The 23,274-nt window shown below is 38.9% G+C and overlaps 1 protein-coding gene across 1 annotated transcript in view; it reads left to right on the forward strand.

The window, feature by feature from the left end:
• Nucleotides 1-23,274, forward strand: part of agtpbp1 (ATP/GTP binding carboxypeptidase 1) — a 119,681-nt gene that overhangs the window by 31,253 nt on the left and 65,154 nt on the right. The window contains exons 7-10 of the mRNA XM_048594985.1: nucleotides 5,967-6,111; nucleotides 8,020-8,173; nucleotides 14,530-14,710; nucleotides 16,029-16,158. Of these exons, the coding sequence (XP_048450942.1) occupies nucleotides 5,967-6,111; nucleotides 8,020-8,173; nucleotides 14,530-14,710; nucleotides 16,029-16,158 (610 nt within the window). The remainder of the gene's footprint in view (nucleotides 1-5,966; nucleotides 6,112-8,019; nucleotides 8,174-14,529; nucleotides 14,711-16,028; nucleotides 16,159-23,274) is intronic.

Consider the following 23,274-nt stretch of genomic DNA (forward strand, 5'->3'; position numbering starts at 1 on the left):
CAAGCATCTTTCTGAAAAAATCCAGTTTTAATCTAGCTGTATTGGTGGACAGCCTGTCTAGGCATGTTCCACAACCTGTAGTAATTCAAAAGCTCACTTTAAAAAAAATAAGAGATAACAAGGTGTAGAGCTGGATGAACACAGCAGGCCAAGCAGCATCAAAGGAGCAGGAAAGCTGATGTTTCGGGTCTGGACCCTTCTTCAGAAGTGGGGGAGGGGAAGGGGATTCTGAAATAAATAGAGAGAGAGGGGGAGGCGGATGGAAGATGGATAAAGGAGCAGATAGGTGGAGAGGAGATGGACAGGTCAAGGAGGCAGGGATGGAGCCAGTAAAGGTGAGTGTAGGTGGGGAGTTAGGGTGGAGGTTGGTCAGTCCAGGGAAGACGGGACAGGTGAAGGAGGTGGGGATGAGGCTGGTAGGTAGGAGGTGGGGGTTGAGTTGGGTGGAGTGGATAGGTGGGAGAAAGGACGGACAGGTTAGGGAGGCGGGGACGAGCCAGGCTGGTTTTGGAATGCGGTTGGGGGAGGGGCGATTTTGAAGCTTGTGAAGTCCACATTGATACCATTGGGCTGCAGGGTTCCCAAGCGAAATATGAGGTGCTGTTCCTGCAACCTTCAGGTGGCATCGTTGTGGCACTGGAGGAGGCCCAGGATGGACGTGTCATCCAAGGAGTGGGAGGGAGAGTTGAAATGATTCACGACTGGGAGGTGCAGTCGTTTGTCGCCAACCGAGCGTACGTGTTCCACAAAGCAGTCCCCAAGCCTCCGCTTGGTTTCCCCGATGTAGAGGAGGCCACATCGGGAGCAGTGGATACAGTATACCACATTAGCAGATGTGCAGATGAACATCTGTTTGATGTGGAAGGTTTTCTTGGGGCCTGGGATGGGGGTAAGGGGAAGGTGTAGGGGCAGGTGTAGCACTTCCTGCGGTTGCAGGGAAAAGTGCCGGGTGTGGTGGGGCTGGAGGGGAGTGTGGAGCGGACAAGGAAGTCACGGAGAGAGTGGTCCCGCTGGAAGGCAGATAAGGGTGGGGAGGGAAAAATGTCTTTGGTACTGGGGTCAGATTGCAGGTGGTGGAAGTGCTGGAAGATGATGCGTTGGATTCGGAGGTTGGTGGGGTGGTACGTGAGGACAAGGGGGATTCTGTTTTGGCTGTTATTGCGGGGAGGGGGTGTGAGGGATGAGTTGCGGGAAACGCGAGAGATGCGGTCGAGGGTGTTTTCGACCACTGTGGAGGGGAAGTTACGGTCCTTGAAAAACGAGGACATCTGGGATGTCCGGGAATGGAATGCCTCATCTTGGGAGCAGATGCGGTGGAGGCAAAGGAATTGGGAATAGGGGATGGCATTTTTGCAGGAACGTGGGTGAGAGGAGGTGTATTCAAGGTAGCTGTGGGAGTCGGTAGGCTTGAAATGGATATCGGTTTCCAGGTGGTTGCCAGAGATGGAGACAGAGAGATCCAGGAAGGAGAGAGAGGTTTCAGAGATGGTCCAGGTGAACTTAAGATTGGGGTGGAAGGTGTTGGTGAAGTGGATGAACTGTTCGAGCTCTTTTTTATTTTATTTTTATTTATCCTTTTTATTTTTATTTTTATAATCAACCTGTTTAGAGAAATTATTACATACCTCTGCAGCAAGTGGGACTTGTACCCAGGCCTCAGGGTTAGGGACACTACTACTGTACCACAGGAGTACCTTCATAAGTTCACTTTTTAAATTTTTTTTTTATTATTGAACTATTTTTCTATTCAACCTGTTCAGAGATGTTATTATACATCACTGGAGCAAATGGGACCTGAACCTGGGCCTCCTGAACCAGAGATAGGGACTCTACCACTGTGCCACAAGAGGGTCCTGAGGCCACTCTTTTTTTTAAAAATTTAACCTATTTTTGTAAACAACCTGTTCAGAGATGTTATTTTACACCCTTGGAGCAGGTGGGACTTGAACTCGGGACTCTTGGTTCAGGGACATGGACACTGCCACTGCACCACAAGAGGGCCCTCAAAAGGTCACTCTTTTTGCTTTTGACTCTTCATTGATTTCAGTAAATTGCAAAAACACTTGCAGGCAGCTATTAACTGCCCTCTGATGTTTCATTGATTGCTGACAATGACTGTTAACTTACACAGCTACTTTTTATTCTTTAAGATGTGCGCTTATATTCCAGTTGGTAAATTTGCAACAATGAAAGTTACTTTAATTCTGACGTTCAGGAGGATCTAAAATAAAACAATCAAAATATTAGCTATGATGTGGAGATGCTGGTGTTGGACTGGGGTGGACAAGGTCAAAAACTACATAACACCAGGTTATAGTCCAACATGTTTAATCGAAGACACCAGCTTTCAGAGTCTTACTCCTTCAGGTGTCAGTGAGAGAGGTGGCATCGGACACAGAGTTTATAAGCAAAAGATCAAAGAGTCGTGGAACTGATGTGGTGTTGAACAAACCTTAGATGGCTATTAAATCTTATTCAGTTAGAAAGGATTAATATGCAAATTTACAAATTTCTTTCAAGTCACTGCCCCGAGATAATGTAAGTTTTATCAGTTCCCTAAGTATACCAGAGGTGATATCCCAGGTCGCACAATGTATTTTAAGTGTGAGGCCTTGTTTAGAATCTGGCTGTGTATCAACTTGGAGTCAGACTGGTTTTATTTCCAAAGTAGGAATTTATAAAATGCCACATTGACTGTCTACAAATTGTGTGCTTTTTGAACAAAATAGAATGTATCTGCAAATGCAAATTCACCCCACAGATTTATAAGTATGTGTGCATGTGTTTGTATGTGTGTCAGGGGGAGAGAGAGAGAGAGTGTGTGCGTTGTGTGCGTTGTGTGTGTGTGTGTGAGAGAGAGAGAGACAGAGAGAGGTTAATCCTTTCTAACTAATTAAAGATTTAGTAGCCATCTTAGGTTTGTTCAACACCATATCAGTTCTATGACCCTTTGATCTTGTGCTTTTAAATCTTGTGTCCGATGCCACCTCTCTCACTGACACCTGAAGATGGAGTGAGACTCCGAAAGCTTGTAACTTCAAATAAACCTGTTGGACTATAACCTAGTGTTATGAGAAAATATTAGAAACATTCCAGATCAAGCAACAGGAAACGAATTAACATTTCTACGTTTTCAACCTTTCACCTGAAATAGCCGTTCTCTCTATTTGATTTACCTTTGATTAAAGTTATGGTGTTCTGGTGTGAACTGTTTGTTTTGCTTTTACAAACGACTTCGTAAAATGACTACAGAAAACATTTGTTGTTGTTGAACAGTTCACCCTCAATTTTCTGTTTTGTGAAGTTGCTCCATTACCATATCAAGTGTCCCCTAAGATGTCACATGAATTTAGGGCAAGTACTCAACAGTGCAAATATCTGTTAAGTGAGATTTAAGTTCCTGCAAAGGAAATTAACCTTTCCCTTGGAAATGGAATTTGACACAATACTCTAGTTGAGGCCAAAAAAGTGTTTCCTAACCGTTCATCATAACTTCCTTGCGTTGTACTCTCTGCCTTTATTTATAAAGCCCAGGATCCCATATGGCTTCCTACTCAGTTTCTCAACTTGTTATGATCCTTTTAAGAATTTGACCCCCTCTGTCCTTTATGTTATCACTGTCCTAATCCATGTTAGAATAACTAAAGCCCCATATTATAGGATTTTGCATCTCATTTTATAGTTATTCCTGTCTTTTTCACTAGCTTATGATCAAGAATAAAGTACAGTTGTGAACCAGTACCTCTACATGTTTATTAACTCCAACCAATTAGATCTAAGACATTGAAGCAGAGATAGCTCTAACCTTTCATCACGAAATGATAGAAGGAATTGTCAACAGTGCTATCAAGTAGCATTTGCTCAGCAATAACCTGCTCCTTGATGCTCAGTTTGAGTTCTGCCAGGCAGGACCACTTAGTTTCAGACCTCATTACAGCTTGGTCTAAACACCGACAAAAGAACTGAACTTCAGATGTGAGGTGAGAGTGACAGCCTTTGACTTCAAGGCAGTGGTTGAATGTGACAGCAAGGATCCGAAGCAAAAATGGAGTTGGTGGGGTAAGGGCAATATCCTGCACTGGTTGGAGTCAGACATAGCAAAGAAAAGGATGGTTGTGGTTGTTGGAGATCAAGCATAACAGTCCAATTTTATTTTCTTCTGCACAGACTTCTGAGGTCTGTGCGTGACAAAACCTCTGAACCTGGAATCAATGCTGGTGAACAGTGTTGGCATGCACAGATCCTTGCAGAGGTTACTGAAGCAGTCTACGTCCATTTGCAGCAAGACCTGGATAACAATCAATGACATGAACATCACTGACCATCTCCCACTATCAATATCCCTGGGGATTACATTGACCAGAAACTGAAATGGACCAGCCATATACTGTGGCTGCAAGAGCAGATCAAAGCCCAGGAATTTTGTGACACGTAACATACCTCTTAACGCAGCTGTCCATTGTCTACAAAGTCAGAAATCACATGACACCAGGTTATAGTCCAACAGATTTATTTGAAATCAAAAGCTTTCAGCGTGCAGCCCCTTCATCTGTTAATATAACCTGGTGTCGTGTGACTTCTGACTTTGTCCACCCAAGTCCAACACTGGCACCTTCACGTCATTGTCTACAAGGCACAGGTCAGGAGTGAGTTGGAATATTCTCCATTTGCCTGGTTCAGTGCAGCTCCAACAACTTTGTCCTAAATGGTGTTGAGCTTTTCAATCTAACCTTTTTGATTTTCCACTACCTTATTCACAAACACTCACTGATGTGAAGTGGCACCAGTGTGTTCCATTTGTAAAATACACTGTAGTGACTCACCAAAGCTCCTTTGACAGTACTATCCAAAAGCGTGTGCTGTGAGCATGGGGTGGCTGGGTACCAGCAATGACTTATGAATAGCTGAAGATATATGCTTTTTTGAAATTATTTAACAGTTTTTTTGGACATATTACCTACATAACCAGCATCAGACTCTACTGCGTTATTCATTTGGTGTGGTAGGCATCTTTTTAGTGGTGAACGCACTTGTTGGCATTGCACAGTTGCAGAGTAGAACCGCTGGGTTCACCTGTTGCTCAACGCTGAGAGATGCGTTACACTTTATGTTATGTAATTAATTACGTTACGTACTTGAAATGGATTGCACACTTTTCAGGATCAAAAGTGATAGCTGTACCTAACAAGCAAGGCTTGTGTTTGCAAAACTCACATAGTGCCCAACGTTGGATGTGATTCCATGTTTAGAGAACATCTGCTAAATAATCCAAAGTATGTAAATAATTATGTTGCCAATCAATTTGGGATTGTCAGTTGGGTTTGTAATGAGGTACACATGCGTGTGCTGGAAGCTACATATGTTATCATACATGTTCATGTTCTTTGCGGATAAAAAGAACATTTGCATACACAGTGCCTATTTCAATTCAAAATACATGACAGCTATTCACGGATTCATTTCACAGGGCAATGCTTTGCCAACTCAGTCAACTTGGCTTGGAAGTTAATTTTAGTCATCATGAACTGATGCATTCTCTCTGGCAGTGCCTCAACCAATCAGAATCTACTTGCCAACAATTCAGCACTTTCCTTTCATATAATATTAACATTGGTCTCTTAATTATGTTTACTTTTCAGATCAATGACTTTTCATGAGATGAATTTTTAACTCTATTTCTCCCTCCACAGATGTTGCTCAACTGACTGAATATACCCAGTATTTTCCATTTTTTAATTTAGATTTCCAGCATAGGGAGTCTGCTTTCCATTTGACATGGCTGTATGATTCTTATTCAATGTGCATTGGTTGTAATAGCTGTGTTAAAATAATAAGACATACAGTTTCATTAGTAACAGTGTTCAGTGATGTTTCTGCAACTGGCAATTTGAAATGAGCAACTTAAATTGCCAATTGTGTTCAGTTTAAAAAAAAAGATTTTAACACAATTATGCCTTTCCTTGTAGGAATCATTTTTCCAGAAGTTCAATAGCAGCTGGGGGTCTAAAAGGAAAATCTTATTACACGCTGACATTTACGATGAACTTTACCCATAAAGATGATGTGTGCTATTTTGCTTACCACTATCCATATACATACTCTACCTTGCAGGTAATATTCACAGTATAATGTACAGAATGATAAAATTATTGATTAGTTGAAATGTGTAACATAGCAATTAGTTGCCTATTATGCTGTATTTGGTTGCTTAAACTCAGAGATCTTCATTATTTACATTCATTTCTACTTAAGAAGCTATATCCTGAAATCTCTTAGAAATATCAAAAGTTGTTTTAGTTGCAGATAGATGTTCATACTGAATATATGTTAATCTGATGGCTTCATCATAGAACTTGTGTTTTGAATTGCATTTTGTTGAAAGATCTTGTATAATTGAGAACTTTAGCTTTTATATTTTTTAAAAGTCCGATGCCTTTTGGGTTTTGTCAAATAATTGACTAATGGAGTCGTAATTTGATTTTTAACTTATTGAAAGGAGGTAGAATAAAATAACATAGCAAATGACTACAGATACAGCATTGCATATATCTTATGCCTTGGTGAGGCGAGATTTTTATAGCCAAATTGTATAAATAATGCAAATTATAATTCCTATTTTATTGCTAGTATCATTACTTAAATCTATTTTTAAATCTTGACAATCAAAATGAATAGTTCACTCAAGAAAAGCTTTTACTTCATTTCAGCTTCATTTAGCTAATAATCTTACGAAAACAGTATATTGTCCAGATAACTATGCTTGTTCAGTAGTACAATTGTTTAATTCAGCTTGCAATATTAATTCATTACTGATATGATCTCATCCAAGTATATATTTTTTGGGTAAATCAGTTGAACGTTTATTAGAATTAAATGATATTCACAAATATTCTCATTTTAATTATTTGAAGTTTTGTCTTTTACTTATTTGTCTCTAATCGTAATTAAAAAGAAAAACACAATCCTTGATAGATAGCTGATTGCTAGATCATGATCCATACTGATCGTGTGTCTCTGTTTAAAAGTTTTCCATCTGGAGTCAATGCACCTAAAGGTTATAAGCTCAACAGACTGAGAGACACAAGCAGACCTCTATGAAGACAGTAGACCAGAGAAAATATGTAGCAAATTTACAGTATTTTCCCTCAATTAGTAAAGAACTGAACCAATTGCTGTCACCACATTGAATCTTTTTTAAAGAACACTAGGTTTGTAAATTTCAAATCCAGTAGATTGACTGGTGCCCTGTAAGGGATTAAAGATCTCCAAGGACTCTGGTTTGCATTCCATGTAGACATTGTTGATCAGGAATATTCTGTGATGTGGAAGATAATTCCCAATCTTTGTACTCCATGCTTCAGCACGTTAGTAATAGGCTCGTGTTAGCGTGTGCAAATTCTCTTTTATGAGGCAGCCTGCATGTACATAGTATTAGATCATAAGAGTTATCAATAGGCTGTTAGATAGAGGTCAAAGACTCCTCAGATAAAGGATAAGAAATACAATACTACTTAAACATAGGGTATACTACTGATATTGAACTTGCAGTAATTTGCTGTAGAATCTGGTATATAAACTTCACCTTTAATGGGCTTTTATAGCCTGCAGATTTGACATTTTCTGCTTTACGTTCATAGATATGCTTTAAAAGTACTGCTTGGCTGTAAAGCACTTTGAAATGAACTGTGGGCATGAAAGGCACAATACAAATGCAAGTTCATCTTTCTTTTTAATGAGTAGTAGTTTTTACAGTTGGTCTTTCAACATAAGGCAAAGAATAGTTTTTTAGATCAAGATATTCAAGTTATGTATTACCATACACATAGCTCCTTCTGAAATTGTTCAGGTTCTTTTTGTTAAAGAATGATCAATTTGTAAGCTCCAAATGTATTCACAGACCTCAATTTCCAATCTTGATCAACATAAAGACAACAATATGAAGGTAAAATTCAGGTTGTAAATATAATGCCCAGGAATAATAGAATTGTAAACATTTTATTTACTTTTTTTTTAATAAAGATGCACATCCAAAAACTGGAGACACTGCATGACCCTCAGCAGATTTATTTTCGGCAAGATTCGATCTGTGAAACTTTAGGAGGTAACCCTTGCCCTGTACTGACCATTACTTCCATGCCAGAGTCCAAGTCCTGGGAAAGTCTATACCAGTTTAGTAAGTACCTTGACGTATTCATCTGAGCTTAGCACTGTAGTTTAATTATTGATGCCATGAATGCATTGAGAGTCTGACCTCAAATTACTGTTTAATAATTGTTTTAAAAACAATATATGGACTAGTATGTTCACTATTCTTTCCACATAGCTGCATTTTTCAACAGTGTAAACTTTGTATTTCCTCTTCGTCGTCCAAATAAATGTAAAATACAACCGCGAGGCACTCTTCAACTCTTCAGTCAAGAAAAAATTCTTGTGCTAGTAGACAGTAATTGGTGTCATGTTTGTTCATAAAAGAATACTGTAGCTGAATCCCAATCCTCACTTTGTACCCACACATTTTAGGACTGATGGTTGCATAGTATTCAGTTATGGAAAGTCTGTCCGTTGGCCTGGATTTTGCAGTCAGTGATGAAGGTAGACCTTGTAAGTGCTACCTTCACAGACTTAGCAATTTACAGGTATAGATTTTCTGTTTATCACTATTTGTATAATTTGGCAGTTTCTTCAGGAGAATCTTTGGCTGCCATCAATATTCAGCCTGTTCTAATCAGTTGTATGGATGAATTCTCATAGATGGCAAAGAAAATATAAAAAGCAGGAAATATAGATCCCATTTAAATCCTTGTACACAAAGTGGAATAAAGATGTTGACATACAAATAGAATTAAAACAGAAACGTGAAGTTTTGAACAAAAATATTATTGAAAATCTGAAATTTTGTAATGCTGTTCTGGGGGAAAGTGATTCTATTATTGCAAAATTAGCTTTTCAGGGACTGAGAAGTTGCTTAACAATAATTTCAATTACTTTTGATTGAACTAGGCTCAGTGTTGACATTGGTGTTTCCAGTAAGAATAGTTTCTAAATAGTTGACACAGCTATGATGTCTGATGATTCCATCTGCAAACTTGTATAGTTCCTATTACAGCAAGTTCAAGATTTCTATTTGTAATAGATTGTGTGGATGTCACTTTTCAGTTTTACATTGTAGTGGTGATAAGAATTGCTATTTTTGATGTCATTGCAACCACAAATTCCAGGCCAATGTTTTCTTTTGTCAATTTAGAGTGATGAAGGCCAGTTGGAAGTGCCCTACAGGCTCTCAAGAAATTATCAAACTTGGCATAGGTCAGGAATGGATCCGTAGAATTTACTGGCCTGGGTTCCACACTGAGTCGTGCTTCATCGACAAAATCAGCCTTTAGTTATCAGCCTTAACATGAGTTATTGGTTTTAAATTTAAACCAAGTATGAAGATGAATAGTTTCCAATTCTAATGTCCCACATTATCTTTATTGCCTTTTTGAACATTTTTGTCTCTCTTCAATCACCATGCATTGGAGCATGAGAACTGGACCCTTGCCCTCACATTGTCTATCTACATATCTTTGTTTATAAATATGAAACTAATTTTGTATCCATGGAAAATCTACGTCTGTTTAGTGCTGAACATACATGTAGAGAAGGGGAGGAGCAATTTCTGAATATGTAATATTTGAATTTTGTTTTCTACTTGTTCTAAAAGCTTGGTTAAACGGTAGAAGAAAAGCTAGTAAATGTGAAAAAAAACAAGTATTTGCCTTAACAACCATAGCCAACACATCAAATTAACTAAATGGAGGTTATGTAAAAAGCCTTTGCGGAGTGTTTTCATTACTTCCTAAAACAGTAATTTCTGTGGAAGCAGAAAATGTGGGTGTGGTACTTAACAAATGCATTGTTTCCATCTTCACAAAAGAACAGAACAATACTGATGTCTTAATTAAAGAAGAGTGCTAAAATTTGGATGGGATGGATGAACATCAGGGAAAATGAAGTGGTTGGTCATTTTTAAAAGTGGATAATTTTCTATGCCTGGATTAAATACATCCCAAAACATGAAGAGAAATGAAAGAATGGCCCATCATCTTCCAAAAACCTCTGGCTAAATGCATGGTGTCAAAAGTGCAGAGGACTGTTACATGCAGTTGTTTGAAAAAAGATACAGAGTGCGTACTACAATTACAGACCAGCCAGGCTAGCCTATTAATTGTCATTTAGAAAGTATTAGTTAATTAAGGATGTCACGATCATAGCTGACTAATTTAGTTGAATTTTCTAAGGAGGTTCGAAGGAGGCACAGTTGATGGTGTAGTTTGTAAGATGTCTGAAGTGGTCCCATTTAGCTGAACTTTTCATAAAGTTAAAAACCCATAGGGTCCGAAGGATAATGGCAGATTTGATCCAAAATTGGCTTAGTGACAGGAAGCAACTGGTCAACAAATGTTTACTGAATGCAGAGCTATTTCTAGTACGGTTCTGAGGGCAGGCATTGTTAAGTTTTCTGAAGATATGCAAATTGGTTATGTGTTTATGTGGAAAAGATCTGGACTGTAGGAAGGTATCCTTGCGACTTGTGAGGTTACCATAGAAATGGTAAATGGAATTCATTCTGAAAAGTGCAAGGGAGTTCATTTGAGTAGCACAAATGAGACAAAGGAATATATAGTAAATTGTAGGATATTGAGAAGTGTAGAGGAACAGAAGAATGTTGAGGTGCAATATCCACAGGTAGCTGAAAATAGAAGCACAGGTAGATAAGGAATTTAAGAAGGCATGTCCAATGCTTCCCTTAAGAGCTCAGACATAACATAAGAACAGAACCTTACACTTGAACTATATAAAGTTAGGTTAGGCCTCAGCTACAGTAGTGTGCACACTTCTGATCACCCTCATTACAAGAAGGATGTGATTGTACTAGACAGGGTGATGAGAATATTGGCAAGAATGTTGCCAGGACTGGAGAACATAGAAACATAGAACGTAGGAACAGGAATAGGCCATTTGGTCATTGGAGCCTGTTCTATAAGACAATGATTAATATGGTTATGGTCTCAGCTCCAGTTTCCTGTCTGCATCCCATCACCTTTGATTCCCTTGTTTATTAGAAATCCATCTAGCTCAGCTTTGAATAAATTTAAAGACCTAGCCTCCACAACCTGTGAGAAAGAGAATTCCACGTTCTAATGATCCTTTGAGAGATACAAATTCTTCTCAACACTGTCTTAAAAGGGAGCTCTCTTATTCTGTACCCATGCATCCTAGATTAGGCTCTCCCATGAGAAGAGCCATCCTGTTGCTATCCTCCAGATCTTCCATATTTTCAAGAAACTCACCTCTCACTCTTCTTTATTTTTGTAATTAACCTGCCCAGAGATGTTATGACATAACCTGACTCAAGGCATAGACACTACCACTGTGCCACAAGAGCCAAACCTCTCGCTCTCTCTTTTTTATATGCAGAAGTGCTGTCACACACAACTGAATGACTTTCCCACCACAAAATCATAGGCTTCATCTGTTCAATCTTTCTTTGTATGATTAGCTGTTTATCCCTGGAATAAATCAAGTGAACCATCTTTATTTTCTCGAATCAACCTATTCATACATGACATTACATACCCCTGGAACAGGTGGGACTTGAATCTAACCCTCCTGGCTTAGAGGTAGTGATATTACCACTGTACAATGTACTCTAATGCAATTAGATTTTTTTTTCAAATCTGTGTTTAGTATCCCAATGTGGTCTACCAATGTTTGTAGAACTATAGCAAAAATTCATGACTTTTATACTCCATTCTCTTACAATAAACAACATTGGCCTCTGAATCGGTTACTGTACCTGTATGCCAAATTTATGATTTATGTCCCAGGACCATCCGTAGCACCTGCAGTCTGTCTCTATTTAAACAGTATGTTGCTGTTGTATTCTTTCTGCCAAAATGGAGAAGTTTACATTTACCCCAGGTTATACTGTGCCAATTTTTTTGACCACCTACTTAAACTCTACCTCCACTTGATGACTTAGTATATGACATATCTTGTTGCCTTTGGCAGTTGTAATTACCCATATGTTCAGTAGCCTCATCCAAGTCATTGATATAGATTGTGAATAGTTGAGGTCCCAGCACTGATTGATCCCTATGTTACTCCTGCTTGCAAACCTGAAAAGATCTATTATCCCAACTTTCTGCTTCCTATTGGCTAACCAATCCTGTATCTATTTAAATATATCAGTCCTTACACACTGCTCTTATCTTTTGTAGCACTCTTCAATGTGGTACCTGTATCAAATGTCTTTTGCAAATCCAAGCACATGGCATCAAACAGTTTCTACTCTATCCAGTGTCATATTATTTTGCCAAACTCGTTTAATAGATATCATTTTCCTTTCACAAAGTCACAATGGCTTTGCCTGCTCTCATTGTGATCTTCTAAGTATCCTGCTACAATTTCTTTAATAATGGATTCTACCACCTTTCGAATGACAGATGTTAGGAAACTGTTGGTCAGATATCCTGCTTTGTGCCTTCCTCCTTTCTTGAATAAAGGTGTTACAATTCTTATTTTCCAATTTATTGGAATTCTTCCAGAACCTAATGATGCATTTAATGCCTGTGCATGCATGCAATTCTTTTGAGACCCAAGGATGCAAATCATCCAGTCCTGAGTACTTTGAGCACCGTAACGATAGCAGTTATGTTAAGTTCATCCCTCCCTGTTCCCTCTTGATTTTCAATCCTAGCTACGAGGCAATATTGTATAGATTGGCTTGTTTCCTTTAGGAACAGAAGACATCTGAGGAGAGGTTTAATTGATGTATATAGAAAATGTCAGGGCTGTGTGTGATAGGAAGGACTGATTTCTCTTTGCAAAGAGTTTAATAATCGGGCTAAAGTAATTGGTAGCACTGTGGATGTACCTACATGTCATGGACTGCAGGTGTTCAAGAGGGTAGCTCACCACTATCTTCTCAAACAATCAGGCATACGTAACAAATGAAGGTCCTGCCAGCAATTTAAACATCCCATGAAAGAATAAAAACAAATAGATGAAGATTAGTTTTGTATAATATTTCAAAGGTGTGGTGAAGTGTCTGGAACTTAACAGCTGAAAGGGTGGTAGAGCTAGTAAACTTAATCACATTTAAAAAGTACTTAATTTAGTACGATTTGCGATATCTCAGATATTGAAGCAATCCATATCGTTATGCAGCAAGACATGGATAGCAATAGAGAATCTAATGATTTTCCCTTGACATTCAATGGCATTATCATTGCTGTATCCCCCACTATCAACATCCTGGGGTTATGTGTAATAAGATTATGTTATGTTTATAAATTGGACCAGCCATATAAATACTGTGGATACAACAATAGTCCAAAGGCTAGGAATTCCAGCATGTAACTCATCTCCTGTCCTCCTAACTCCTATTCATCATCTACAAGGCAGAAATCAAAAGTGCTTGGATGGGTATGGTTTCAACAGCACTCATGAACCTTGAACACCGTACAGGACAAAGCAGCGATTTGATTAGCACCCCATCCACCACTTTCAACATTCATTCCCTTCACGACTAATGCACAGTGGCAGCAGTGTATACTATCTACAAGATGCACTCCATTAACTAACTAAACCTACTTTGACAGCACCATCTAAACCTGCAACATCTGCCATCTGGAAAGAGAAGGGCAGCAGATGCATGGGATCACCACCATCTGCACATCTACCTCCAAGCCACACACCATTCTGACTTGGAAACATAAGACCATTCCTTCACTGTCACTGCTTCAAAATCCTCAAACTCCCTTCCAAATAACACTGTGGGAGTTCTCCCTGTACCCAAGGACTACAGAGGTTCAAGACTGCAGCTCACCACCATCTTTCCCAGGGCAATAAAAATGCTGGCCTAACCAGCATCCCATGAATGAATTTTTAAAATATCTGCATTTGAGAATCTGTAGCTGATGAAACTACAAGTAAAGAGCTGAAAAATGCGGTTTGGTTGTACAGATTTTTCGCAGCTAACACAGACACAATGGAACAAATGGCTTTCCACAGAATCCTGACCATGTGAAAACAGGCCATTTGGCCCAACAAGTCCTCAAGGACCCTCTGAAGAGCATCCCACCTCGGCCCATCCCCCTACCTTATCCCTGTAACCCTGCATTTCCCATGGCTAACACACTTAACCTATACTTCCCTGGACACTATGGGCAATTTAGCATGGCCAATCCACCCAACTTGCACCTCTTTGGACTGTGGGAGGAAATCGGAGCACCCGGAGGAAACCCATGCAGACACAGGGAGAATGTGTGCCACCCCTTTCTTCCGTGTTATACATTTTTGCAATTTTAATGGAGACGATAGGCTGGCAGTTGGGGCCGAGACTTTGGTTAAATTTCACTAAATAACCTAGGTTATTGCAGCTAATTACAATAACCCGTCTTACTCTTTTTTTGTCATTATTATCCTTATACGATTCCCACTATGTCAAGCTGTAAGTAACTCCTACAAATATAATTTCTGCAGGAAATCGACCGTACATTTTCTTAACATCTCGTGTCCATCCTGGGGAAAGTAATTCCAGTTGGGTGATGAAGGGAACTCTGGAATTTTTAATGAGCAACAGCTTGGCAGCTCAAAATTTGCGGGATTCTTATATTTTCAAAATTGTCCCCATGCTGAACCCAGACGGAGTAATTAACGGAAGGTGAGCCAATTTTAAACTGTCTTATATTATGTTTATACAAATACACATCAGAATTGATAGTTACTTTTCAGTTACTAATCATAAATGATTTTGCAACATTCTCTAGAATGAACAAACATAGGAAAGAGAGCATCTGTGCTGTAACTGCTGCTATTGACTCAAACCTTCACTACTGAACCTCACTGTATATGCTCACATATTTGAATTAACAGTTTTAAGTTGGTGGATAAATATGGTTTATTCACTTGACTGAAACAAGTTGTCGTATATGTTATATTTTCTAATTGTTAAAGCACTCTTTGTGCTACTTTTCTGGCCTCCTTCCATTTTATAAACCCAAAATTGTACAAATGTACATGTACATTCGTGAACAGCGATGAATAGGCTATACATTTTGGATTGCAATGTATATACTAACACCCAACCCGAAACCATTTTATCTCATGGCAGAGGCAAAAAAAAAGCACAAATGAAAATGCAGGCCAATTTGAAAGGAATAAAATCTGGGAAATTCCAGTCTGACCTTAGCTGACTAAATGTATCATATTGCCAAGAGATCATGTTGCCCTCATAATTTTGTACAGTAGATATGTTTTCATAGAATCCCTACAGTGCAGAAAGAGCCCATTCAACCTATCAGGTTTTCACTGACTGTTCACCCAAGAGCAAATGCGAGCTCCCAACCCATCCATGTAACCCTGCTTTTCCCATGGCTAATCCACCTAGCCTGCTCATCCCTGGACACTACGGGCAATTTGGCCAGTCAACCTAATCTGCACATCTTTGGATTGTGGGAGGAAACCAGAGCACCTGGCGGAAACCCATGCAGACATGGGGAAAATGTGCAAACTACACACACAGTCACCCAAAGCTTGAATCAAACCCGGGTCCCTGGCGACATTATTGCACACCTCTGGAGCAGGTGGGACTTGAACCTCGGCCTCTCAGTCCAGGGGTGGGCATACTATCACTGTGCCACAAGACGGCCCAGCCCACGACATGTATGGTCTTAACTTTAATTAATACAATTAGCAATAAAGGCATCAAAGTTACAGTGAATGTGGAGTTCCAGAGATGATGTGGCATTGAGTGAGAAGATTCTTGAGTTTTAAGAAACAGAAAAATCTCAGGTGAAAGGAGACATTTGGTCATGAACAGGGAAAGTAGCATGTAAAACTGAATAGGTGTTTCATTTTAGTCTGTCTTTGGAATATTAACTGGATGTATAAGGTTAAAATTGGAATGTTTCTTTCTGTGAACAGAGTTAGCTTGAAAGTCTTCCTAATTAATTCATTTTTCTGTGTATTCTGCTTTGTAGTCACCGCTGCTCTTTAAGTGGCGAAGATCTTAATCGGCAGTGGTTAACCCCAAATCCTGAACTGCACCCGACAATTTACCATACCAAGGGCTTGCTGCAGTACTTGGCCAGTATACAACGTAGTCCTCTGGTAAGTACAGTAAGCCCCTCGAAAAAATTGCTTTTCTTAATACTTCACTTCACTGTTGTTAATAAAACACTGACAACCTTTTTTGTTTCGGGTTGAGAGTTTTAATTTAGTCAATTCCATGCTTTCGCTCCCAGAACTCAGTCTCCTGGTCATCCTCTGGATCCTGCTCCTGCCATCAGTCTTTCTTACCCAATGTCCCCTTAAAGTTCTTAATTTTATCTTCAGGGTGTCTTTCTCTGCTGGCTCCTGAACTGAATGACTTAGAATGAAATCCTGGCTCCATCCAGTGACAGAAGATGTGCAGTACAGATGGTTCTGCCTGTACTGACTAGTGCTAGCCACTAGATGGAGCCTGGTTGATTAAAAGTTTATCAGGAGAATTTAGTTTTAATATTTTATGGTAATTACATTTTATTGTGCTTATCATATATTTTAAAATTTATTTTATTTGTCACTTTATGAGTATATGCTTTTATGAGTGTATGTCATTTCAAATTGAAGGGCCTGTTTCTTTGCTGTATGACTATGACTCTATAACTTAATATTTTAAAGTTGCTTTTTGCTGAGAAAGGTCTTGAAGTAATTATCTGTACATTGTTTCTTTTATATTTAGTGATTATTCTGTAAGTTACTTTAGTTAGAAGCACACAGTATTGCACACTTATGGTACAGTGTTTCAACCCATATGTTTTTTTCGAGCAAAGCATGTCAGTAGGAACTTTAGTTTTCATGTTTATTCCTATGAGATACTATGCTTTACTTAAAGTTGTTTCATTTAATGTTGCAGTTTTCAGGAATACTGTCACAACTCTTGAGCACAGAATTCCTGTACGAACGCAACTGCTCTTTAACTCCACTTACAACTCAATGTTAGATTTTGTCTCAGTTCAACTTTATCATATAATCAGTAAAATTTCTATCCACCACGACAAATATTTTTTCATAATATCATCTGTTTAAATGCTTGCATATTCTTTTTACCTTCATCACTTAACTCTCAGAACTCGTTGAGAGGTTGCAGTATTTATAATTACTGTCACTGCACCCACCACTGGGCTCAGAAGTTGTAAGGAATTGCTTGTTGAATGTTTTTAAAGCAAAGAGACAGAGATTTTTGCACAGTGAAGGAATTAAGGGTTATGGTGAGCAGGCGAGTAAGTGGAGCTGAGTCCATGAAAAGGTCAGCCACAATCTTTTTGAATGGCAGAGTAGGCTCGAGGGGCCAAATGGCCTACTCCTGCTCTTATTTCTTATGTTCTTATGAATCTGATGTAGACTGATGGCAGTCAGCTGAACCCAATTGTCTGGTGGCAAACTCCTGGATACAGACATGCTACTGGTCCACACAGCAGTGGGAAGCCCAGCTCCAATTTTAAAGATCCTGTATCTCTTGATAGCCATACTGGGGCTTGCATTATGTTTAAACAGCAGGCAGCTGTGTAAAACACCAGATTATAGTCCAATAGGTTCATTTGAAATCGCAAGCTTTTGGAGTGCTGCTCCTTTATTAGGTGAAAGCCAAAGAATTCACCTGATGAAGGAGCAGCACTCCGAAAGCTTGTGATTTCAAATGAAGCTATTGGACTATAACCTGGTGTTCTGACTTTGTCCACCCCAGTCCAACACTGGCACCTCCATTTCATAGCTGTATAAGAGTTAGAGCATTGTTAGGGTGCCTTCGAGTCAAAGACACTTTAGGATGAGGACTGACGGAGGACAGACCTCTGTTAGGGACAGAACTGCATAAGGGTCAGAGGTACTTTAGAGTTAGAGCTCCATTAGAGTTAAAGCTATGTTAGAATCTTCCCACCAAAATGGACAGCCTCTCATTTTCCCACGTTATGCTGCACTTACCCAACCTTTGTCCTTCACTTAACCAATCCATATCCCTTTGCAGTCCCTTTATGTCTTCTTTATCATTTGCTTTTGTTACCTATCTTCATATCATATCATCAATGAATTTGGCAAATATAAACTATATTCCTTCATCTCTTGGGAAGACAATATCCATCATTCCTTTTCTGATGAAGGGTCTAGGCCCGAAACGTCAGCCTCTCTGCTCCTATGATGCTGCTTGGCCTGCTGTGTTCATCCAGCCCTGCACCTTGTTGTCTCGGATTCTCCAGCATCTGCAGTTCCTACTATCTCTGATCCATCATTCCACCTCTGCCTGTCCCCCAGTTCCCTGACTGTTGCCTGTCAAATCAGTCAGTCTATGCAGAATGGTACAATCACTAGCCACTTTTGTGGGCTCAGAGCTCTTAGAGGTGGTCCTTCCATGTCATTGCAGTCTTCTTGACTAAAAGTCGCCTGCATTTCACCAGTTGTGCTACAGCTACTGGGATGGCTGTCGGTAGAAGCACTATGTTAAGCGGGCAGATAGTACGGGTGACATAGTGATCTTTGTATGCAGCGTACCATGATTTATCTCAAATTTACTTTGAAATGTTATTTTATTATGCCTTTAATTTTTGTTTTGTAATCAAGCTGATGCTTTCGAGATGGGGTGAAAAATGTGCAGTTGGGGTTGTGGCCGGTGATATTACATTCACATTAGTTATTCATAGAAAGCTGCATGGAAGGGAAATGGCTAGGCTACCTCCTCTCTTATTCTTCTTCCCACTGATTGCTCTGACTGATTAGAGAACCTGAGTGACCCTCTTTATACAAAATTAAATACTGTAAACATTGTTGCACATATCTTTAGCTTCAATGCAGTCCTTAGCTTACTTGCATGAACTGAGGTGGTTGCCAAAGATGTTTGAGATATGCTCCATAAATATAGACTTGCATGGCAATGCTCACAGTGGATTGAAAGAGCACTAGAGAAATGCTAGATGCATGGTTGCATTTAGAGGATCTGGAATGAAATTTGTAAATGATATCTTCAGTCTTGATTAGTTTGTTAATTCCTAGGAGAGATTGTTTGTCTGACTCCATACAGGCAGATGAAGAAACCTATTTGTTCACAGTTGCTTAACTAAATCAGTATATAACATCAGGAAGGTGGTATATCCGATATTCTGTAGCTGCTGTGATGAAGGTTTCTGATATATTGTTTGAGAACTTGAGTTCTAAAGTAGAAGTTAGTGGTTTTTGGTTTTCACTTCTGTGAAGGAGACTTGTTATTTCCTAAGGGCGAAAAACTGATTTCTTTTAGCAGTGAGTCAACAATATTTCCCAGAAATCATGTGACTTATGCTAAATGATTAGACAAACTACCTGGTAATTGCTGAAGTGTTTACTAAGTGGAGCTTTTATGACACAGACAAAGAGAAACAAGATGACAAAAGCAGGTTCAGCTCAAAATAGAAGATCCACACCAGTGATCCTACTATCTAGCAACCTAAAAGTAGTTAAAGTAAAAGTTTGGTGAGAAGCATCAGTGAATTAACCTGTGTCTCTGCGGGAGATGGAGAGAATCATATCTAGCGAATATTCTAAAAGTTACCTAAAGAAAATGTTTGTGACCTCGAGAATTGAGTAAGAAATTAAAGAGTAAAGATTGGAGTGATAGTTCACTGATGGTAAGTGATCTTACTGGAAAAAGAGTCAATTTTTTATTGTTGCAGTTTATGGTAAGATCTTTTCAAATTGTCTCTTATATAGCTTTTCTTGTTGCCGTTTGTGTATAATAAATTTTATCACTCTTCTGTCAATATATTCGGTGACTGACCGCCACAGTAACCAACTGTAAAAATAAAACTATCTATCAAACCAGGTTTCATGCTGAAATCTGACATGTCAAGCATTGCCAGCAGCTGGCATGTTATCACTAAATCTTTTCTATTTTTGAAATGTCAATTATTGTCAGAGGTGCAAAAAAAATCAATTGCTGATCTCCTCTTGTAAGAATCGAAAAATTGGAAACTGGGACAGGCAAGGTGCAGAGCACTCATTTTTGTATCTCAGCCAATTTTTAATGCTCAGTTATTTTAATTGAAATCTGAGGTGATTGCTTGCATTGTGTAGTGTATTATATATTTGTTTGTACAGAAGGTCGAAGTTGAGTTCAAGTGATTTAAGAGTAAGGTCTAAGTACAATATACCTTTAATTACTGTTAATGCACTTGGAAGATTTTCCTTTTACTGCGCCTGTGGTCATTAGCTCACTTGTACAGTTAGTTATAAAGTAGAACACCCATATTTTTTAATGGCCAGATACTAAAGTATCTCTGTGCAGAGATAAAGTCCTCCTCCAGTACTCTGCCACTGCTGGCTGTGATTTCAGCTACCTAGGCTCTAAGCTCTGAAATTTCCTCCATAAATCTTTCCATTCTACTTCTAGAATCCTCCTTAAAACTTAATTCTTTGTCCTTTCTTAATAGCTCCTCTTTTTACATGGTGTAATCAGGGCATTATATGTTGGAGGTGCTTATACAGATGCAAGTAGTTAACTCTGGTATCTTGTACATTTCCAATAACAATGGTTCCACCACTGATGCCCAGTGCCTTCATATGCTAAGGCCCCAAGCTTTGGAATTCCTTCTCTACACTTTGCTGCTTTTCTACGTCACTTTACTAATTTCACCTTATGTAGCTCAATGTCATACTTCATTTTGTAGTGCTCCTGTGAAGTGGCTTGAGACTCTTCCTTATTTTAGAAATGCCTTATAAATTTAACTTGTTATTGTTGAAGTGGGATCAGCTTCTTTTTGGAGTATATTTTATCAAGAGAATGTAAGTTTAACCTTTAGTGTTATTTATACAGATCAATTATTCTTCAGCAGTCTTCAGTGGATGGCAAAACAGATTTAAGACGCTGATTGTTAATATTAGGTTGAAACTACTGCCACAAATATCCACACCCCACCAACAGGTCAGATTTTGGTTTTGGTCATTCCAAAGGATATTGTCCTGCTTTTTTTGAGAAAGAGCTCCTTGCAATTGGTGATGTTTTTGTAGTTTAAAAGCTGAAAGTTCACTCCTGATAGTTTTTATCATCTGATTCTCCATGATGTTTTCCCCAAATCTCCTTATTACGTGTTTAATTAAATGGAAAGAGATCTTAGCATGATTGTGGAGCAATTGCAGTGCTTGAGTGTTCAATAATATGTAAATTAAGAAGTAATATGGCTTTATAACATTCTAACTCTATTTTGTAATTGGCATTAAGAGCCTTCAAGCGTTTTTGCAGATACTTTGCAGAGAAAAGTTCAATGTTGAAAGCTACAAGAGCGTTCAGTCCACTCAGAAGATAACTAGTAGAACTTTCAACGTAATGAGTGCTGAAAATCTAAGTTATATCAATGTCATTCTAAAATATATTGATATGTGGCAGATAATTAAATTCAAAGTGATCTTTTCTCCTGCTGAGTATTTTCTTAATTGATTATATATATTAGTAATTTCAATTATAAAGCGGTAATCATATGGTAATACTATAAAATTATTCTTATGAAGTTTTAAATTTTAAACTACAGCATTATTCACTCCTTTGAAAGTAAAGTTCGTAGTAACTAATAATTACAATAGTTGATTGAACTCTTTGTTTCATCTTGAGCTAATAAACTTTTCCATCCAATCTACTTCTATTTTGTATCACCTTCTCTTTCCCTGACCCCCCTTTCTCCAATACATTGCATGATAAGGTGAATTAATCCCACCATACAACCATGTTCAAAAACCTAATACTGAATAAGTTGAAAGCAAATACAGAAATTGCTGGAGAAACTCAGCAGGTCTGGCAGTGTCTGCATAGAGAAAGCAGAGTTAACATTTCAAGTCCAGTGACTCTTTTCCAGAACTATTAGTAGCTGGGAACAGGTAGTATGCATCCTGATGATAGGGTTTGTGGGCAAGGAGTAAACGGATAGGTGGGGATAGAGTGCAGAGAGAGAGAGGGAGCCAAAAAGACAGACAGTCAAAAGGATGTCTAATGGTAAGCCAGAGAGAAAGAAAAGCTGACAACGGGGACCATAAGTAGGTGAAAATGGGTTGGCTGCGCTGAAGGCAGCCCATGTCATGACAGGACCAGGCATGTGGGGAGTGGGTAAAGGTCACAGAAAAAGGTGTTTAGGCTCTGAAATCATTGAAATTGATATTGAGTCCTGAAGGCTGCTGGGTCCCCGAGCGAGAAATGAGATGCTGTTCTTCCAGGTTGCGCCAAGCCTTGCTGGAGCACTGCAGCAAGCGTGAGACAGAGATGTCGGCCAGGAAACACAGTAGGGTGCTGAAGTGGCAGGAAACTGGAAACTGCATAAATCAATCTAGTTTTATTTGCATTAATCTTTAAAGTAACTCAGTTCCTGAGAAAAATATTTTTGAGTCTGTAGCATATGATGCAAAATCACCTTTGAACAAATATGTTCTATTCTCGTTACAATGGGCAGAATCAGAAATGGAAAAATGTATGCTCTTAAATGTCCACAGTGTCACATGGACCTTCCAATTTGTTAAGCTGCACAATTATCCTCTTCCTATTTTGTCTCTTGTTCAACTTTATTCACTGGGTTGACTCGCTGGCACTGCTCCGAATTGTGGATATTACTGACAGTAGCGTTTTCTTTCACGTCTGCCAGTATAGTATATGAATCTCCCTGTGTAACCTGGCCGGGAGGCAGCTGTCACTGAACTGAGAACCATAGATTGCGAAGGCCAGAATTCGACAGCAATCTAAGTAAAACTCAAAGACAAGTAGGAAGCTTGAAAGAGAAAGATTTGTACAACGGAAATACTAGACATCCTGCTATCATGGCAGATTGTTTTTTCCCAGAAGCATTTTGATGATTGCTTTAGATCATCAACATTGACAGATTTTAATGGGGAAATGCCATTATAAAATGTTTATTTCAGAAGCTTTAGTGTTCAAGTTGATTTAATGGCTGTACCAAACATTATGGCAACCAAATATAGGGTTCATGGAGCATCATATGTAAACTTGATAGTATACATGTAGATTCTATAGATGTTAAAAGTAGATTTAAGAGTAAACCTTTGTACTATAAATTCCCACTTCTGATTTAGAAGTTAATACATACAAACCTCTCTCCAGATAGCCCTAGGAAGTGAAGACTAGAAAAGGTCACCAAATGCTGGTTTGACATCTGACAGTTTCTCGTTTTTAGACAGAATGGCCACTAATTCATTGGTAATCTTAGACAGTCACAGAAGAGA

Source organism: Rhincodon typus, chromosome 3 (assembly GCF_021869965.1).
Source record: "Rhincodon typus isolate 14 chromosome 3, sRhiTyp1.1, whole genome shotgun sequence".
In the NCBI taxonomy this organism is placed as follows: Eukaryota; Metazoa; Chordata; class Chondrichthyes; order Orectolobiformes; family Rhincodontidae; genus Rhincodon; species Rhincodon typus.